This window comes from Oncorhynchus tshawytscha, linkage group LG33 (genome assembly GCF_018296145.1).
Source record: "Oncorhynchus tshawytscha isolate Ot180627B linkage group LG33, Otsh_v2.0, whole genome shotgun sequence".
In the NCBI taxonomy this organism is placed as follows: domain Eukaryota; kingdom Metazoa; phylum Chordata; class Actinopteri; order Salmoniformes; family Salmonidae; genus Oncorhynchus; species Oncorhynchus tshawytscha.
Genome location: NC_056461.1, coordinates 26,545,465 through 26,560,930, shown reverse-complemented (window position 1 = coordinate 26,560,930; position 15,466 = coordinate 26,545,465). Strand labels below are relative to the sequence as shown.

General features: G+C 44.4%; 1 protein-coding gene across 6 annotated transcripts in view; it reads right to left on the bottom strand.

Moving 5' to 3' along the window:
* Nucleotides 1-15,466, bottom strand: part of LOC112231051 (retinoic acid receptor RXR-alpha-A) — a 161,068-nt gene that overhangs the window by 29,546 nt on the left and 116,056 nt on the right. For 3 of the 6 annotated variants that reach the window (XM_042311744.1, XM_024397576.2, XM_024397577.2), the window contains 3 exons: nt 5,619-5,784; nt 4,520-4,699; nt 816-1,000 (listed from right to left, as the gene is read on the bottom strand). In XM_042311744.1, the coding sequence (XP_042167678.1) occupies nt 816-1,000; nt 4,520-4,699; nt 5,619-5,784 (531 nt within the window). The remainder of the gene's footprint in view (nt 1-815; nt 1,001-4,519; nt 4,700-5,618; nt 5,785-15,466) is intronic. The other 3 variants (XM_024397573.2, XM_024397575.2, XM_024397574.2) reach the window with 3 other exon arrangements.

Sequence of the window (15,466 nt, the reverse complement as noted above, 5' to 3'; positions counted from 1 at the left end):
AGGAGTCGCTTCCGTCTGGCCACTCTACCATAAAGGCCTGATTGGTGGAGTGCTGCAGAGATGGTTGTCTTTCTGGAAGGTTCTCCCATCTCCACAGAGGAACTCTAGAGCTCTGTCAGCGTGACCATCTAGTTCTTGGTCACCTCTCTGACCAAGGCTCCTCTCCCCCGATTGTTCAGTTTGGCCGGATGGCCAGCTCTAGGAAGAGTCTTGGTGGTTCCAAACTTCTTCCATTTAAGAATGCTGGAGGCCACTGTGTTCTTGGGGACCTTCAATGCTGCAGAAATGTTTTGTTACCATTCCCCAGATCTGTACCTCGACACATTCCTGTCTTGGAGCTCTACGGACAATTCCTTCCACCCCGGGGTTGGTTTTTGCTCTGACATGCACTGTCAACTGTGGGACCTTACATTGACAGATGTGTGCCTTTCCAAATAATGTCCAATCAATTGAATTTATCACAGGTGGACTCCAATCAAGTTGTAGAAACATCTGAAGGATGATCAATGCAAACAGGAAGCACCTGAGCTCAATTTCGCGGGTCATAGCAAAGGATCTGAATACTTGTGTAAATAAGGTATTTCTAAACACTTCTAAGAACCTGTTTTCACTTTTTCATTATGGGGTATTGTGTGTTGATTGAGGGGGATTTTTTTTATGTAATCCATTTTAGAATACGCCTGTAACGTAACAAAATGTGGAAAAAGTCAAGCGGTCTGAATACTTTCCGAATGCACTGTATGTGTGTGTGTAAACGGCTCCTGCTCTTCAGGACAGAGTACAGGGTGAACAGTGCATACGGTGTAGTGACTCACCGAGTTGGATGGCATGCCCAGGTTGGTCTCGGTGTAGGTCTCGGTCTTGGGTTCCACAGCGAGCTCGGCCTCCAGGACCTTCTCCACGGGCATGTCCTCGTTGACGCCGCTGGTGGACTCCACCTCGTTCTCGCTGCGCTCTTTGGCCCGCTGGCGCTCCTCCTGGACGGCTGTGTGTAACAAAACTGGTTCCGGTCACTACTGCTGCTGCGGTGTTGTCTAGTGTGTGCGGTGTTTGTGTGTGTGTGTACATATGTAAATAGTGCGTGTGTATCATTATTATTACATTAAGTCTGATATAAAGACCGAGGTAACAGATCTACAATGAAATATGTGAGTCCCCATAATTACAGGACACGTGAATAGAGACATGACAGGAAATACAGTAGAGTGTGGACACAACATATACAAACGCTTCATACAAGGACCCTCTCTCCTGCTCTGTCTCAATGTAGAGCACAATGACAAACAACAAGCTCCTTTCATGACCACCATATATTGACACATTAATAATGGATGTGGTATGAGTCCTCATTTACGCCCTGCATGTTTACCACAGACACTGTGACAGAATGGCTTTGACAGACTGACTGGAGCACAGACACACATCAATGGGGTCTTTGTGTAAAATAATGTTGTTTTTAGTCTGTCCAGTAAATAACAGTCTCACTAAGTCTCTGTGTAAAGCGGGAACTTGTTGGATCTGCTGTGTGATTGGCTTGGCAGGGAGACACAGGAAGTGGTTTGTGTGCTGAGCAGACACCGAGGCTCACTGTGGCCGAGGCAACCCTAACCGCACCTCCACCCAGAGAGGCGTATGTGTGTTCATATGAGACCGTAAGGGGAGGCGGTTGCTATGCGCTGCCTCTGGGTTTCAACCCATTTCTTCCCTCTCCTCGTCCCACTAAACGTAAACACTCCCCCACACACACACACATCTACACACACGCACACACACACCTACACACAAATGAAGACACTTCATATTCTTTATTTTCTTTCTTATTTCTTCCTATTCCAAGTGCTGAATCACAGGGGTGGGGGTTCTGGGAAGGGGAGGACAGGGAGAGAAGAGGAGGAGGATGGGGGACGAGGGGCCCCACTTTAGAGGAACTGCTGTCTGGCGGTGGAGGTCAGCCCAAGGGTAGAATAGTTGTGCTGGAGTCAGAGAGAGGTGAGGAGGGCTGAAATCATGTTAGCTTTATTTCCCCCTTCCCCTGACTGGGAGAGCATCAATTCATTTAATCCTGTTTTTCTGCGGATTCGCTCAGCCTTTTGGACTACCGCTGCCTTGTTCTCCCCCTGCCTCAGGGTACAGGGGGGCTTAGGCTAGCAGAGTGAGGTGAAAGGCAGTAAATGATAATATCCTTGAACGGAGGTTGAGCCCTATGATGATATAAATAAGAGTGAATGGGGGTAGGGAGGGAGGGATGAGGGGTGCATGCTGAGGTCAAGACAAATTGGGCCGAGAAAGAAAAGCTCTTATCTACTTTTCATAGACTCTCTTGTTTTCTCTTTTCCTTTGCTTTGGTTTTGTTCTGCGTCTGACACTCATTGGTTAAGGGTGGGCTGAACATCTGCATGTTGGTCTAGGATCAGTTTTGTATTGTTTTTGCCTGGTGCAGTGGTTCATATTCAGAACAGGGAAAGCTGATCCTAGAATAACAAAGTGATTTCTGATATGGAAGGGGACTGTGTGCTTCAGATTATACACCTTAATAACTGGAATACCACATTCTGTCTCTAAAGCCATAATATTTCATGACTGAACTTAGGAGTTAAAACAGTATTCCAGATCAATAGTTCACCTTAGAGAGTGATGATGCGGTTCTGGTGGAGAGAGCTAGAGTGTCATCCACTCTCTGCTTCCTACAGGAAGTGTGAACAAGTGTGCTAAGAGTGCTAATTTCCTCCTCTCTTATGAAGTGCTAAAACAACCTCTTCCATTTTCTCTCTCGTTCTCTCTCTCCTCCCTTCCTTCTCCTACCTGCTCTCCCTCTCTTGTGGTAAATCATTGCTCTTCAAGTGAAATCAGAAAGTATTCATCATGAATAGGTCTGCCTATGAAGGCTACCAATCACTGAAACCAATCACTCATTCTCAAGCTAGTCTTGTCAATGAAAGAACCCTGATATGAGTCATCTGTAATAAAGACGTCCATTTTCCATTAGCTGCTTATTTCAATCTTGAACGCCTCTGAGGAAGTCAGTAATTCTACATGCACAATGTGAGTCCTCTGCAATTACTGCTCCTCATTCAATAGTAATGAAGAGGCAGATGAGTTGAGCTCTCATTATCACACAAGTGATCTCAACACACTTCAAGTTCTCTACATGAGGAGCTGAATGATTCCTGACAGAGGGAAGGTTGAAGTGTTTCTGTGTGTGCGTGCGTGCGTGCGTGCGCACGTGTGTGTGTGAGAGAGAGGGATAGAGAGAGAGATAGAGAAAGGTAGACAGAGAGAGAGAAATAGAAAGATAGACGGAGAGATAGATATAAAGACAGACAGAGAGAGGGAGAGAGAGAGAGAGAGGGAGAGAGAGAGAGAGAGAGATGGAGAGAGAGAAAGATAGGCAGACAGACAGACAGACAGAGAGGGAGAGACAGACAGACAGACAGACAGACAGACAGACAGACAGACAGACAGACAGACAGACAGACAGACAGACAGACAGACAGACAGACAGACAGACAGAGGGAGAGATAGAAAGACAGACAGAGAGTGAGAGAGATAGAAAGACAGACAGAGAGAGAGAGGGAGAGATAGAAAGACAGACAGAGAGAGAGGGAGAGATAGAAAGACAGACAGAGAGTGAGGGAGAGAGAGATAGAAAGACAGACAGAGAGTGAGGGAGAGAGAGATAGAAAGACAGACAGAGAGTGAGGGAGAGAGAGATAGAAAGACAGACAGAGAGTGAGGGAGAGAGAGATAGAAAGACAGACAGAGAGTGAGGGAGAGAGAGATAGAAAGACAGACAGAGAGTGAGGGAGAGATAGTACAGACAGGCAGAGAGAGAGGGAGAGATAGTACAGACAGACAGAGAGAGAGGGAGAGATAGTACAGACAGGCAGAGAGAGAGGGAGAGATAGTACAGACAGGCAGAGAGAGGGAGAGATAGTACAGACAGGCAGAGAGAGAGGGAGAGATAGTACAGACAGACAGAGAGAGAGGGAGAGATAGTACAGACAGGCAGAGAGGGAGGGAGTGATAGTACAGACAGGCAGAGAGAGAGGGAGAGATAGTACAGACAGGCAGAGAGAGAGGGAGAGATAGTACAGACAGGCAGAGAGAGAGGGAGAGATAGTACAGACAGACAAAGAGAGAGGGAGAGATAGTACAGACAGGCAGAGAGAGAGAGAGATAGTACAGACGGTCAGAGAGAGAGGGAGAGATAGTACAGACAGGCAGAGAGAGAGGGAGAGATAGTACAGACAGGCAGAGAGAGAGGGAGAGATAGTACAGACAGGCAGAGAGAGAGGGAGAGATAGTACAGACAGGCAGAGAGAGAGGGAGAGATAGTACAGACAGGCAGAGAGAGAGGGAGAGATAGTACAGACAGGCAGAGAGAGAGGGAGAGATAGTACAGACAGGCAGAGAGAGAATTGAGAGATAGTACAGACAGGAAAAGAGAGAGGGAGAGATAGTACAGACAGGCAGAGAGAGAGGGTAAATAGGCCTTTATCCTCAACGGCATGTGCTGTACCTTCTCTCTTCATTCCACAGGCCAGACACTTCTGGTAGCGACAGTACTGGCAGCGGTTGCGCTGGCGCTTGTCGATCAGACAGTCCTTGTTGTCCCGGCAGGTGTAGGTCAGGTCCTTCCGCACTGTCCTCTTGAAGAAGCCTTTACAGCCCTCACAGCTGTACACTCCATAATGTTTACCTGGGGACAGACACGTCGTTTTAACTTCAAAAAGAACATAGAGAGTGGCTATTAGACATTTAAGACACATTTCCCACACATATCCTCAGTTTCTTATTGGGGATAATAAAGGAAAAATTATATTGATTACATACTGTTTGGACAATAACAGAGGGGTGAAAATGGTGACTATAGGCGTAATGTATGTTACTATGTTATGACATTGTGCTGTCCTGATGAACAGCGTTTGTGAAGATCACTAACCTCTAAGCGTCTGTCTGATATCTGTCTGATATTAACCTTCTCCTCCACATCCTGTCTGATATTAACAATCTCCTCCACATCCTGTCTGATATTCTGTCTGATATTAACCTTCTCCTCCACATCCTGTCTGATATTCTGTTTGATATTAACCATCTCCTCCTTATCCTGTCTGATATTCTGTCTCATATTAACCTTCTCCTCCACATCCTGTCTGATATTCTGTCTGATATTAACCATCTCCTCCACATCCTGTCAAATATTAACCATCTCCTCCACATCCTGTCTGATATTCTGTCAAATATTAACCATCTCCTCCACATCCTGTCTGATACGAGGCAAAGTGCAGTAGAGTAAAACACTTCCTCTCCCTGTGCTGCAGACACCACAGCTGCTTTCATTCCTCATTAACTCAGCTAAGAGAAAGTATGAGGTGTGTTAAGTATCTACGGCGTATATGAGTCAGGCTTTCAGTGTGAGTGTGAGTGTGAGTGTGACTGTGTGTGTGTGTGTGTGTGTGTGTTGTGTGTGTGTGTGTGTGTGTGTGTGTGTGTGTGGACTCACGTGAAATGGTGATGACCATGGTGGTATTGCAGTCGCCACAGATGACACAGACGTGTCAGTGGTGTGTGTGTGTTTGAGTGCATGTATGACTGTAACCTTAGGGCACCTACTGTACCTGAGGAGCGGTCTCCGCAGATGGCACAGATGTGTTTGGTGAGGGAGAGAGGCATGCACCCTGGCGAGGGCTGGGCGGGCACCTTCATCACCCCGTTGAGACCCAGCGGGGGTTTGATGTCCTCCGAGCTGCTGACCGAGTTCATCTGGGAGTTCAGCTGGAACATCAACACACACAAACACAGGAACAGACAGGTCACAACGCCACTCTGACACTGACACTCAGTAGGTCATCCACACACTTCATCAGATTATACAGCTGAAATGGCAATGTGATGCAGTGTGGATACTTTACGTCGTCATCCAGGGACAGCTCTGTTTTCAGCAAGATAATGATTACAGCAAGATTAAGCCTAGACTAGGGAGAGTAGACCTCAGCACGCAGAAAACAGAATGGCTGAGTATGTATCCATGCAGCTGAGCTGATTGGGAGGTTTAAGCTAACTACAGTTTGGCTGTAGTTCCAGTAGCAGCCTAGCAGACTTTCTCCCTCTACTCCCTTGCCTGTGTTTCATATCTAAAACCTGTCGCTGCTAGATCCTGCACCATTTAACCGCAGGAGTTCTTTAATTCATGCTCTCAACAACCCCCCTAGCCTCCACATGCTCAGCGCTAGCATAACTTCAATGCAACATTTAGCAGTACAGCAGAATAAAGGGCCAGTGTTTGTTTTAGCAAGAGAGTGTTCTAAGTAAGAACTTGAAAGGTTCTCCTCCAGTGCATTAGGGAGGGGCACGGTTATTTCAATATTACAATATCCAAACATACGTTAGTTGTTGATCATGTGTGAGTATTCATTTTTTACGGCAAATAAATACGTCTATTTTTAACAATGAAAATATTTTTTCTAAATTCAATTCAAATATCCATGTGACATTGTTACACGCAAGGATATACCATGACATTTGAAATTCTTAATTTAATAAAACAATAAACTTTTGAATGTAGTTTATATGTGGTGTGCTTCCCCCCCAAAAAGACAGATAGCCTTCACCAAAGATTATAGTTTGTCGCTTTTGTTGGCCAATCAAATGGGCAAATATCTCCATGTGTAGCAAGTGAAGTGAGAGATCACTAATGGAAATGAAAGTACGGAATTAAAAGTTCAAACACCCATCCCTACAGTGCACTCAGCTCTGCTGTGAAACTGAGCTTCAATAATGTTTATGTGAAAACCCCCTCTCCAACTGTGTAGCTTCACATGGAGAACTAAGAGACACTAATCAACTATGCTGTGCTGTTATAGTGGAGTTACTAAGAAGCTCAATTACCACTCAACAATAATTCATTGATATAGGCAGAACTAGCTAGCTAGCCAACCATTTGTACAGCTATGGAAAAAACAGATCCATGTCTGAGTCAGCATGCTCTAAAAACCATGATGTCAAAATGACCAAAATAGAAGCAAAAAGTACAAATAATTCGCTTTGGAAAAACTGGAAATGAAATGGACTGAATGCAGGTTTTTTTCATGGAAGCATTTAAGAACTCTATAGATTCTACAGCCAATAACAAATAGTATATAAACAGTATGACAGTGGTCATATTACTGTAGTATTACCAAGTGATGTATTTCTTTAACAACAACAATGCCATCCTTTCACAATCAACACCTATCCTGGTGTTGACGTGTATGCCAGACAGGGGGAGACTTGCTAGACTGCTTGCTAGACTGGGGTACAGGGGATACTGTGGGTTCACATGTCCTAGCTAGCTAGCATATGTCTTAATTGAGTTACTGCACATTGTAAAGACACATGTCTTACAGAGCCAAAATGCTAATCACACTAAATAGCTTGTGGCATAGAAACACAGACAGTGTTTGTAGAGCGCGAGAGAAGAAGATGAAAGAAACATGTTGTATTCAAGATATAATGATGAAAAGAACACAACGCTGCAGTTCATGCTAGCCTTTCGAACCCTTCTTCAGGTGAGTTTCCAAAGCGCTGTCAAGGACTAGTTAGTATACTGTCTATGTTTCCACATGAACTATATACAAAGACAAACATATCCCCTTTCTTTCTGACATGGCCACAGGGCACACACAGATGTACAGTGGTACGCTGACAGGCCGCACACACCCACTTGATTTAGCTGTGCTGTACACACAGGACACCCCCACATCAAGGGTCAAATGAGCAGCAGCTAACTACCAAAGCCTCGTCATACATACTGTACACTTACACTCTACACGCTTTCACACATGTTCACATACATGTGCACACATCTACACACACACATGCAATCTGATTGGACTGACTTCCTTCTTGGCAGAAAATCGGATCTAATTGAATCATTGTCATATTGCGACTGAAACTCAAGGCTATAGAAATTGATATAATGTGTATTACTGAGCTTATGTTACAAAGACAATAGATTACATTGAAGACGTCATGTGTAGTGCCATAATTCAGATATACACTACTTCATTTACATAGATAGAACTCCATGTATATCTACTGATGGTGTTAAATCAGGTTTCCTTCATATTACGAAAGGTGTCCCACAGGGGTCGATTCTGGGTCCTGTTTTTTTTTTTTTACTGTTAACAAAAAAAATATTGACTTGTTTGTACAAAGAATGTACATGCCTATGTCCTGCCTCTCGCTAAATAGTAAAAAGCAGATTCACTTTAAGTTCCTATATGTCCTAGACTATGGTGACATCTATATGAACGCAGCTGCCACTTCATTAAAGCTGTGAGATGCAGTTTATCAAAGAGCACTGCGCTTTATGACGGGCAACAATTTTAGTACTCATTACTGGATTCTCTACCAGAAAGTTGGTTGGTCCTCTTCGATGTCACGTAGGTTGATACATTGCTATGTTTTCATTTATAAAGTCCTTTTACAAAAAGTCCCACTTTATCAAACATCATTACTAACCTTTAGACATACAAGTTACCACACCTGGTCTTGTGGATGGTTAACTCTAGAAACTCCTTTGGTTTCTACTGAGTTAGGTAAATCAGCTTTTTGTTTTCTTGCACCTTATTTGTGGAACAATCTTCAAAACGTTCTAAAATGTGATGTTCTGGTGTCTCTAGTGTAATTCAGAAAGTTGATTGGGAACCTTATTACTGGTGAATGTGTTTTTTTATGACAGTGTTTTTCTTTCTTTCTGCTTGCATTTGGTATTTATATTGATGTGTGTAAAAGAGACCTTGGTCTCAGTATGACTCCCTGATAAAATAAAGGTTCAATAAAATGTATAAAGACTGTCAGTGCATTCATATAGACTGTCAGTGCATTCATATAGACTGTCAGGGCATTCATACAGACTGTCAGGGCATTCATACAGACTGTCAGGGCATTCATATAGACTGTCAGGGCATTCATATAGACTGTCAGGGCATTCATACAGACTGTCAGTGCACTCATATAGACTGTCAGGGCATTCATATAGACTGTCAGTGCATTCATATAGACTGTCAGGGCATTCATATAGACTGTCAGTGCATTCATACAGACTGTCAGTGCATTCATATAGACTGTCAGTGCATTCATATAGACTGTCAGTGCATTCATATAGACTGTCAGGGCATTTATATAGACTGTCAGTGCATTCATACAGACTGTCAGGGCATTCATACAGACTGTCAGGGCATTCATACAGACTGTCAGGGCATTCATACAGACTGTCAGGGCATTCATATAGACTGTCAGGGCATTCATATAGACTGTCAGGGCATTCATACAGACTGTCAGAGCATTCATATAGACTGTCAGTGCACTCATATAGACTGTCAGGGCATTCATATAGACTGTCAGGGCATTCATACAGACTGTCAGAGCATTCATATAGACTGTCAGTGCATTCATATAGACTGTCAGTGCATTCATATAGACTGTCAGTGCATTCATATAGACTGTCAGTGCATTCATATAGACTGTCAGTGCACTCATATAGACTGTCAGGGCATTCATATAGACTTTCAGTGCACTCATATAGACTGTCAGCGCATTCATATAGACTGTCAGTGCATTCATATAGACTGTCAGTGCACTCATATAGACTGTCAGGGCATTCATATAGACTTTCAGTGCACTCATATAGACTGTCAGCGCATTCATATAGACTGTCAGTGCACTCATATAGACTGTCAGGGCATTCATATAGACTGTCAAAAAATAGTAATTGATGACAGACTGAGTATTTTCTCAAGGAACATGCAACTGTTTGGTTTATAAACACTCCCACCCACACACACACACACACACACACCCAACCACACAAACGCACACACCCAACCACACAGACGCACACACCCAACCACACACCACACACCACAACCACACACACGCACACACCCAACCACACACACGCACACACCCAACCACACACACGCACACACCCAAACACACACACGCACACACCCAAACACACACACGCACACACCCAAACACACACACGCACACACCCAAACACACACACGCACACACCCAAACACACACACACGCACACACCCAAACACACACACGCACACACCCAAACACACACACGCACACACCCAAACACACACACGCACACACCCAACCCACACACACACGCACACACCCAAACACACACACGCACACACCCAAACACACACACGCACACACGCACACACCCAAACACACACACGCACACACCCAAACACACACACGCACACACCCAAACACACACACGCACACACCCAAACACACACACGCACACACCCAAACACACACACCCAAACACACACACGCACACACCCAAACACACACACCCAAACACACACACCCAAACACACACACCCAAACACACACACCCAAACACACACACCCAAACACACACACCCAAACACACACACGCACACACCCAAACACACACACCCAAACACACACACCCAAACACACACACCCAAACACACACACCCAAACACACACACCCAAACACACACACCCAAACACACACACCCAAACACACACACCCAAACACACACACGCACACACCCAAACACACACACCCAAACACACACACGCACACACCCAAACGCACCCACCCAAACACACACACCCAAACACACACACCCAAACACACACACCCAAACACACCTGCACACCGTTTTTTATTTATTTGTTTTTATCTGTATTGTTGTTTATCACTTAAACTTCAACAGTTACACTGCTCTCCATGCCGGGGTAGGCTGGGGGTCTCTCTCTCCAGTGCTTCTCTCTTTCCCAGGGCAGTGCATGGATGGTGGGGGGATTGAAGGGGCTCAGTCCTGGGTCTGGAAATAGAATACAACCCCCTCCCCACTACCACCACCACCGCCACACTACAAGAGGGGGGCACAACTAGGCAAGATGTGTTTGTGGAGTCTACCATGACTGGGGAAAATCCCTGGATGATCATCAAATCAAATTGTATTTGTCACATGCGCTGAATACAACAGGCGAAGAAGACCTTACCGTGAAATGCTTACTTACAAGCCCTTAACCAACAATACAGTTCAAGAAATAGAGTTAAGAAAATATTTACTAAATAAACTAAAGTAAAAAATGTAATAAAAAGTAACACAATAAAATTAAAATAATGAGACTATATATAGGGGGTGCCGGTACCGAGTCAATGTGCGAGGGTACAGGTTAGTCGAGGTGCAGAATGTTGACACATTACCCCTTCTGGGAGTCTGATGGTGTCAGTTTGTCGATGGCTTTTATTTATGAAAATGTCCATGTTTTACATATGCAACATTCCATTTAAAATTAGAAATTTGCAGTGGTGGAAAAAGTACCCAATTGCCATACTTGTGTAAAAGTAAAGATACATGAATCGAAAATGACTCAAGTAAAAGTGAAAGGCACCCAGTAAAATATTACTTGAGTAAAAGTATAAAATTATTTGGTTTTAAATATACCGAGGTATCAAAAGTAAATGTAATTGCTAAAATATACTTAAGTATCAAAACTAAAAGTACAAATTCCTTATATTAAGCAAACCAGATGCCACAATTTTCTTGTTTTTTATTTTATTTACGGAAAGCCAAGAGTACACTCCAACGCTCAGACATCATTTACAAATGAAGCATGTGTGTTTAGTGAGTCCACCAGATCAGAGGCAGTAGGGATGACCAGGGATGTTCTCTTGATGTGCATGTGAATTGGCAATCTACACACAATAACCCATAATGACAAAGTGAAAAATGTTTTTTAGAAATGTTTGCGAATTTATTAAAAATAAAAAACATAAATACCTTATTTACATAAGTATTCAGACCCTTTGCTATGAGACTCGAAATTGAGCTCAGGTGCATCCTGTTTCCATTGATCATCCGTGAGATATTTCTATAACTTGATCGGAGTCCACCTGTGGTAAATTCAATTGATTGGACATGATTTGGAAAGGCACACACCTGTCTATATAAGGTCCCACTGTTGACAGTACATGTCAGATCAAAAACCAAGCCATGAGGTCAAAGCAATTATCTGTAGAGCTCTGAGATAGGATTGTGTTGAGGCACAGATCTGGGTAAGGTCACCAAAAAATGTCTGCAGTATTGAAGGTCCCCAAGAACACAGTGGCTTCCTTCATTCTTAAATGGAAGAAGATTGGAACCACCAAGTCGGGGGAGAAGGGCCTTGGTCAGGGAGATGACCAAGAACCCGATGGTCACTCTGACAGAGCTCTAGAGTTCCTTTGTGGAGATGGGAGAACCTTCCAGAAGGACACCCATCTCTGTACCACTCCACCAATCAGGCCTTTATGGAAGAGTGGCCAGACGGAAGCGACTCTTCAGTATAAGCCACATGACATCCGGCTTGGTGTTTGCCAAAAGTCACCTAAAGGATGAAACCGAGATTGAACTCTTTGGCCTGAATGCCAAACTGGCACCATCCTACGGTGAAGCATGGTGGTGGCAGCACCATGATGTGGGGATGTTTTTCAGTGGCAGGGACTGGGAGACTAGTCAGGATCGAGGCAAACCCTTGATGAAAACCTGCTCCAGAGCCTTCAGGACCTCAGACTGGGGTCAAGGTTCACCATCCAATAGGACAATGACCCTAACCACACACCCAAGATAATGCAGGAGTGGTTTTGGGACAAATCTCTGAATGTCCTTGAGTGGCCCAGCCAGAGCCTGGACTTGAACCCGATCGAACATCTCTAGAGAGACCTGAAAATAGCTGTGCAGCAAAGCTTCCCATCCAACCTGACAGAGCTTTAGGGGATCTGCAGAGAAGAATGGGAGAAACTCCCTAAATACAGTTGTGCCAAGCTTGTAGTGTCATACCAAAGAAGACTCGAGTCTGTAATCGCTGCCAAAGGTACTTCAACCAAGTACTGAGTAAAGGGTCTGAATACTTATGTAAATGTGATATTTCAGTTTCTTTTTATTTTTTAATACATTTGCAAAACATTCTACAATCCGGTTTTTGCTTTGTCATTATGGGGTATTGTGTGCAGATTGATGAGGGGGAAAAAACAATTTAATCAATTTTAGAATAAGGCTGTAACCTAACAAAATGTGGAAAAAGTCAAGGGGTCTGAATACTTTCCGAAGGCGCTGTAGATATGGTCCAGAGCAGCTGTGCTGGCACACAGAGAAGAGAAAGAGAAGATAGGAGGAAGAGTGGAAAGGAGAGGAGAGGAAAAAGGAGGAGAGGAGAAGAGAAAGAGAGGAGAGGAGAAGGAGAGGAGAAGAGAAAGAGAGAGAGGAGAAAGAGAAAGAGAGAGAGGAGAAAGAGAAAAAGAAAGAGAGAGAGGAGAAAGAGATAGAGAGAGAGGAGAATGAGAAAGCACACTCAGCCAGTCCAGTCAGAATCAGAAAGGAGACAGAATGAACAGAGAGAAAGAGAGAGAGAGTGAGAATGGGAGGTGTATTACTGTAGCATTGGGAACTCTAATTGTGGCCAGAGCAGGTGTGTGATTTAGTGGAAGGTAGCAGGTGTGTGATTTAGTGGAAGGTAGCAGGTGTCTGATTTAGTGGAATCATTTAGCAAATCAAATCAAATCAAATCAAATTGTATTTGTCACACACACATGGTTAGCAGATGTTAATGCGAGTGTAGCGAAATGCTTGTGCTTCTAGTTCAGACAATGCAGCAATATCCAACTGTAACAATTGTTGTTGGAAGGATGGTCGGACCAAGATGTAGCGTGGGGTAGGTTAATCATCTTTTATTTATGATAACCGGCACAAAACAATAAAGAGTAACAAACAAAACGTACAGCTTTGTAGGGCTAAAAAGCAACAATACAAAATCAAGATCCCACAAACAACAGGTGGAAAAAGGCTGCCTAAATATGATCCCCAATCAGAGACAACGATAGACGGCTGCCTCTGATTGGGAACCATACCAGGCCAACATAGAAAAGAAAAAACTAGACTACCCACCCTAGTCACACCAACGAGTAATCTAACCTAACAATTTCACAACAACTACCTTATACACACAAGTGTAAAGGAATGAATAAGGATATGTACATACAAAAATATATGAATGAGTGATGGTATAGAACGGCATAGGCAAGATGCAGTAGATGGTATAGAGTACAGTATATACATATGAGATGAGTAATGTAGGATATGTAAACATTATATGAAGTGGAATTGTTTAAAGTGGCTAGTGATACATTTATTACATGCATTTTTCCATTATTAAAGTGGCTGGAGTTGAGTCAGTATGATGGCAGCAGCCACTCAATGTTAGTGATGGTTGTTTAACAGTCTGATGGCCTTGAGATAGAAGCTGTTTTTCAGTTTCTCGGTCCCTGCTTTGATGCACCTGTACTGACCTCGCCTTCTGGATGATAGCGTGGTGAACAGGCAGTGGCTTGGGTGGTTGTTGTCCTTGATGATCGTTTTGGCCTTCCTGTGACATCGGGTGGTGTAGGTGTCCTAGAGGGCAGGTAGGTTGCCCCCCGGTGATGCATTGTGCAGACCTCACTACCCTCTGGAGAGCCTTATGGTTGTGGGCGGAGCAGTTGCCGTACCAGGCGGTGATACAGCCCGACACGATGCTCTCGATGGTGCATCTGTAAAAGTTTGTGAGTGTTTTTGGTGACAAGCCGAATTTCTTCAGCCTCCTGAGGTGGAAGAGGCGCTGCTGCGCCTTCTTCACGATGCTGTCTGTGTGAGTGGACCAATTCAGTTTGTCCGTGATGTGTACGCAGAGCAACTTAAAACTTACTACCCTCTTCACTACTGTCCAGTCGATGTGGATAGGGGGGTGCTCCCTCTGCTGTTTCCTGAAGTCCACGAACAACTCCTTTGTTTTGTTGACGTTGAGTGTGAGGTTATTTTCCTGACACCACACTCTGAGGGCCCTCACATCCTCCCTGTAGGTCGTCTCGTCGTTGTTGGTAATCAAGCCTACCACTGTAGTGTTGTCTGCAAACTTGATATTGAGTTGGAGGCGTGCATGGCCACGCAGTCGTGGGTGAACAGAGTACAGGAGAGGGCTGAGAATGCACCCTTGTGGGGCCCCACCTGGGGGCGGCCCGTCAGGAAGTCCAGGACCCAGTTGCACAGGGCGGGGTCGAGACCCAGGATCTCGAGCCTGATGACGAGTTTGGAGGGTACTATGGTGTGAAATGCTGAGCTGTAGTCGATGAACAGCATTCTCACATAGGCATTCCTCTTGTCCAGATGGGTTAGGGCAGTGTGATTGTGATTGCGTCGTCTGTGGACCTGATGGTGTGGTAAGCAAATTGGAGTGGGTCTAGGGTGTCAGGTAGGGTGGAGGTGATATGGTCCTTGACTAGTCTCTCAAAGCACTTCATGATGACTGAAGTGAGTGCTACGGGGCGGTTGTCATTTAGCTCAGTTACCTTAGCTTTCTTGGGAACAGGAACAATGGTGGCCCTCTTGACGCATGTGGGAAC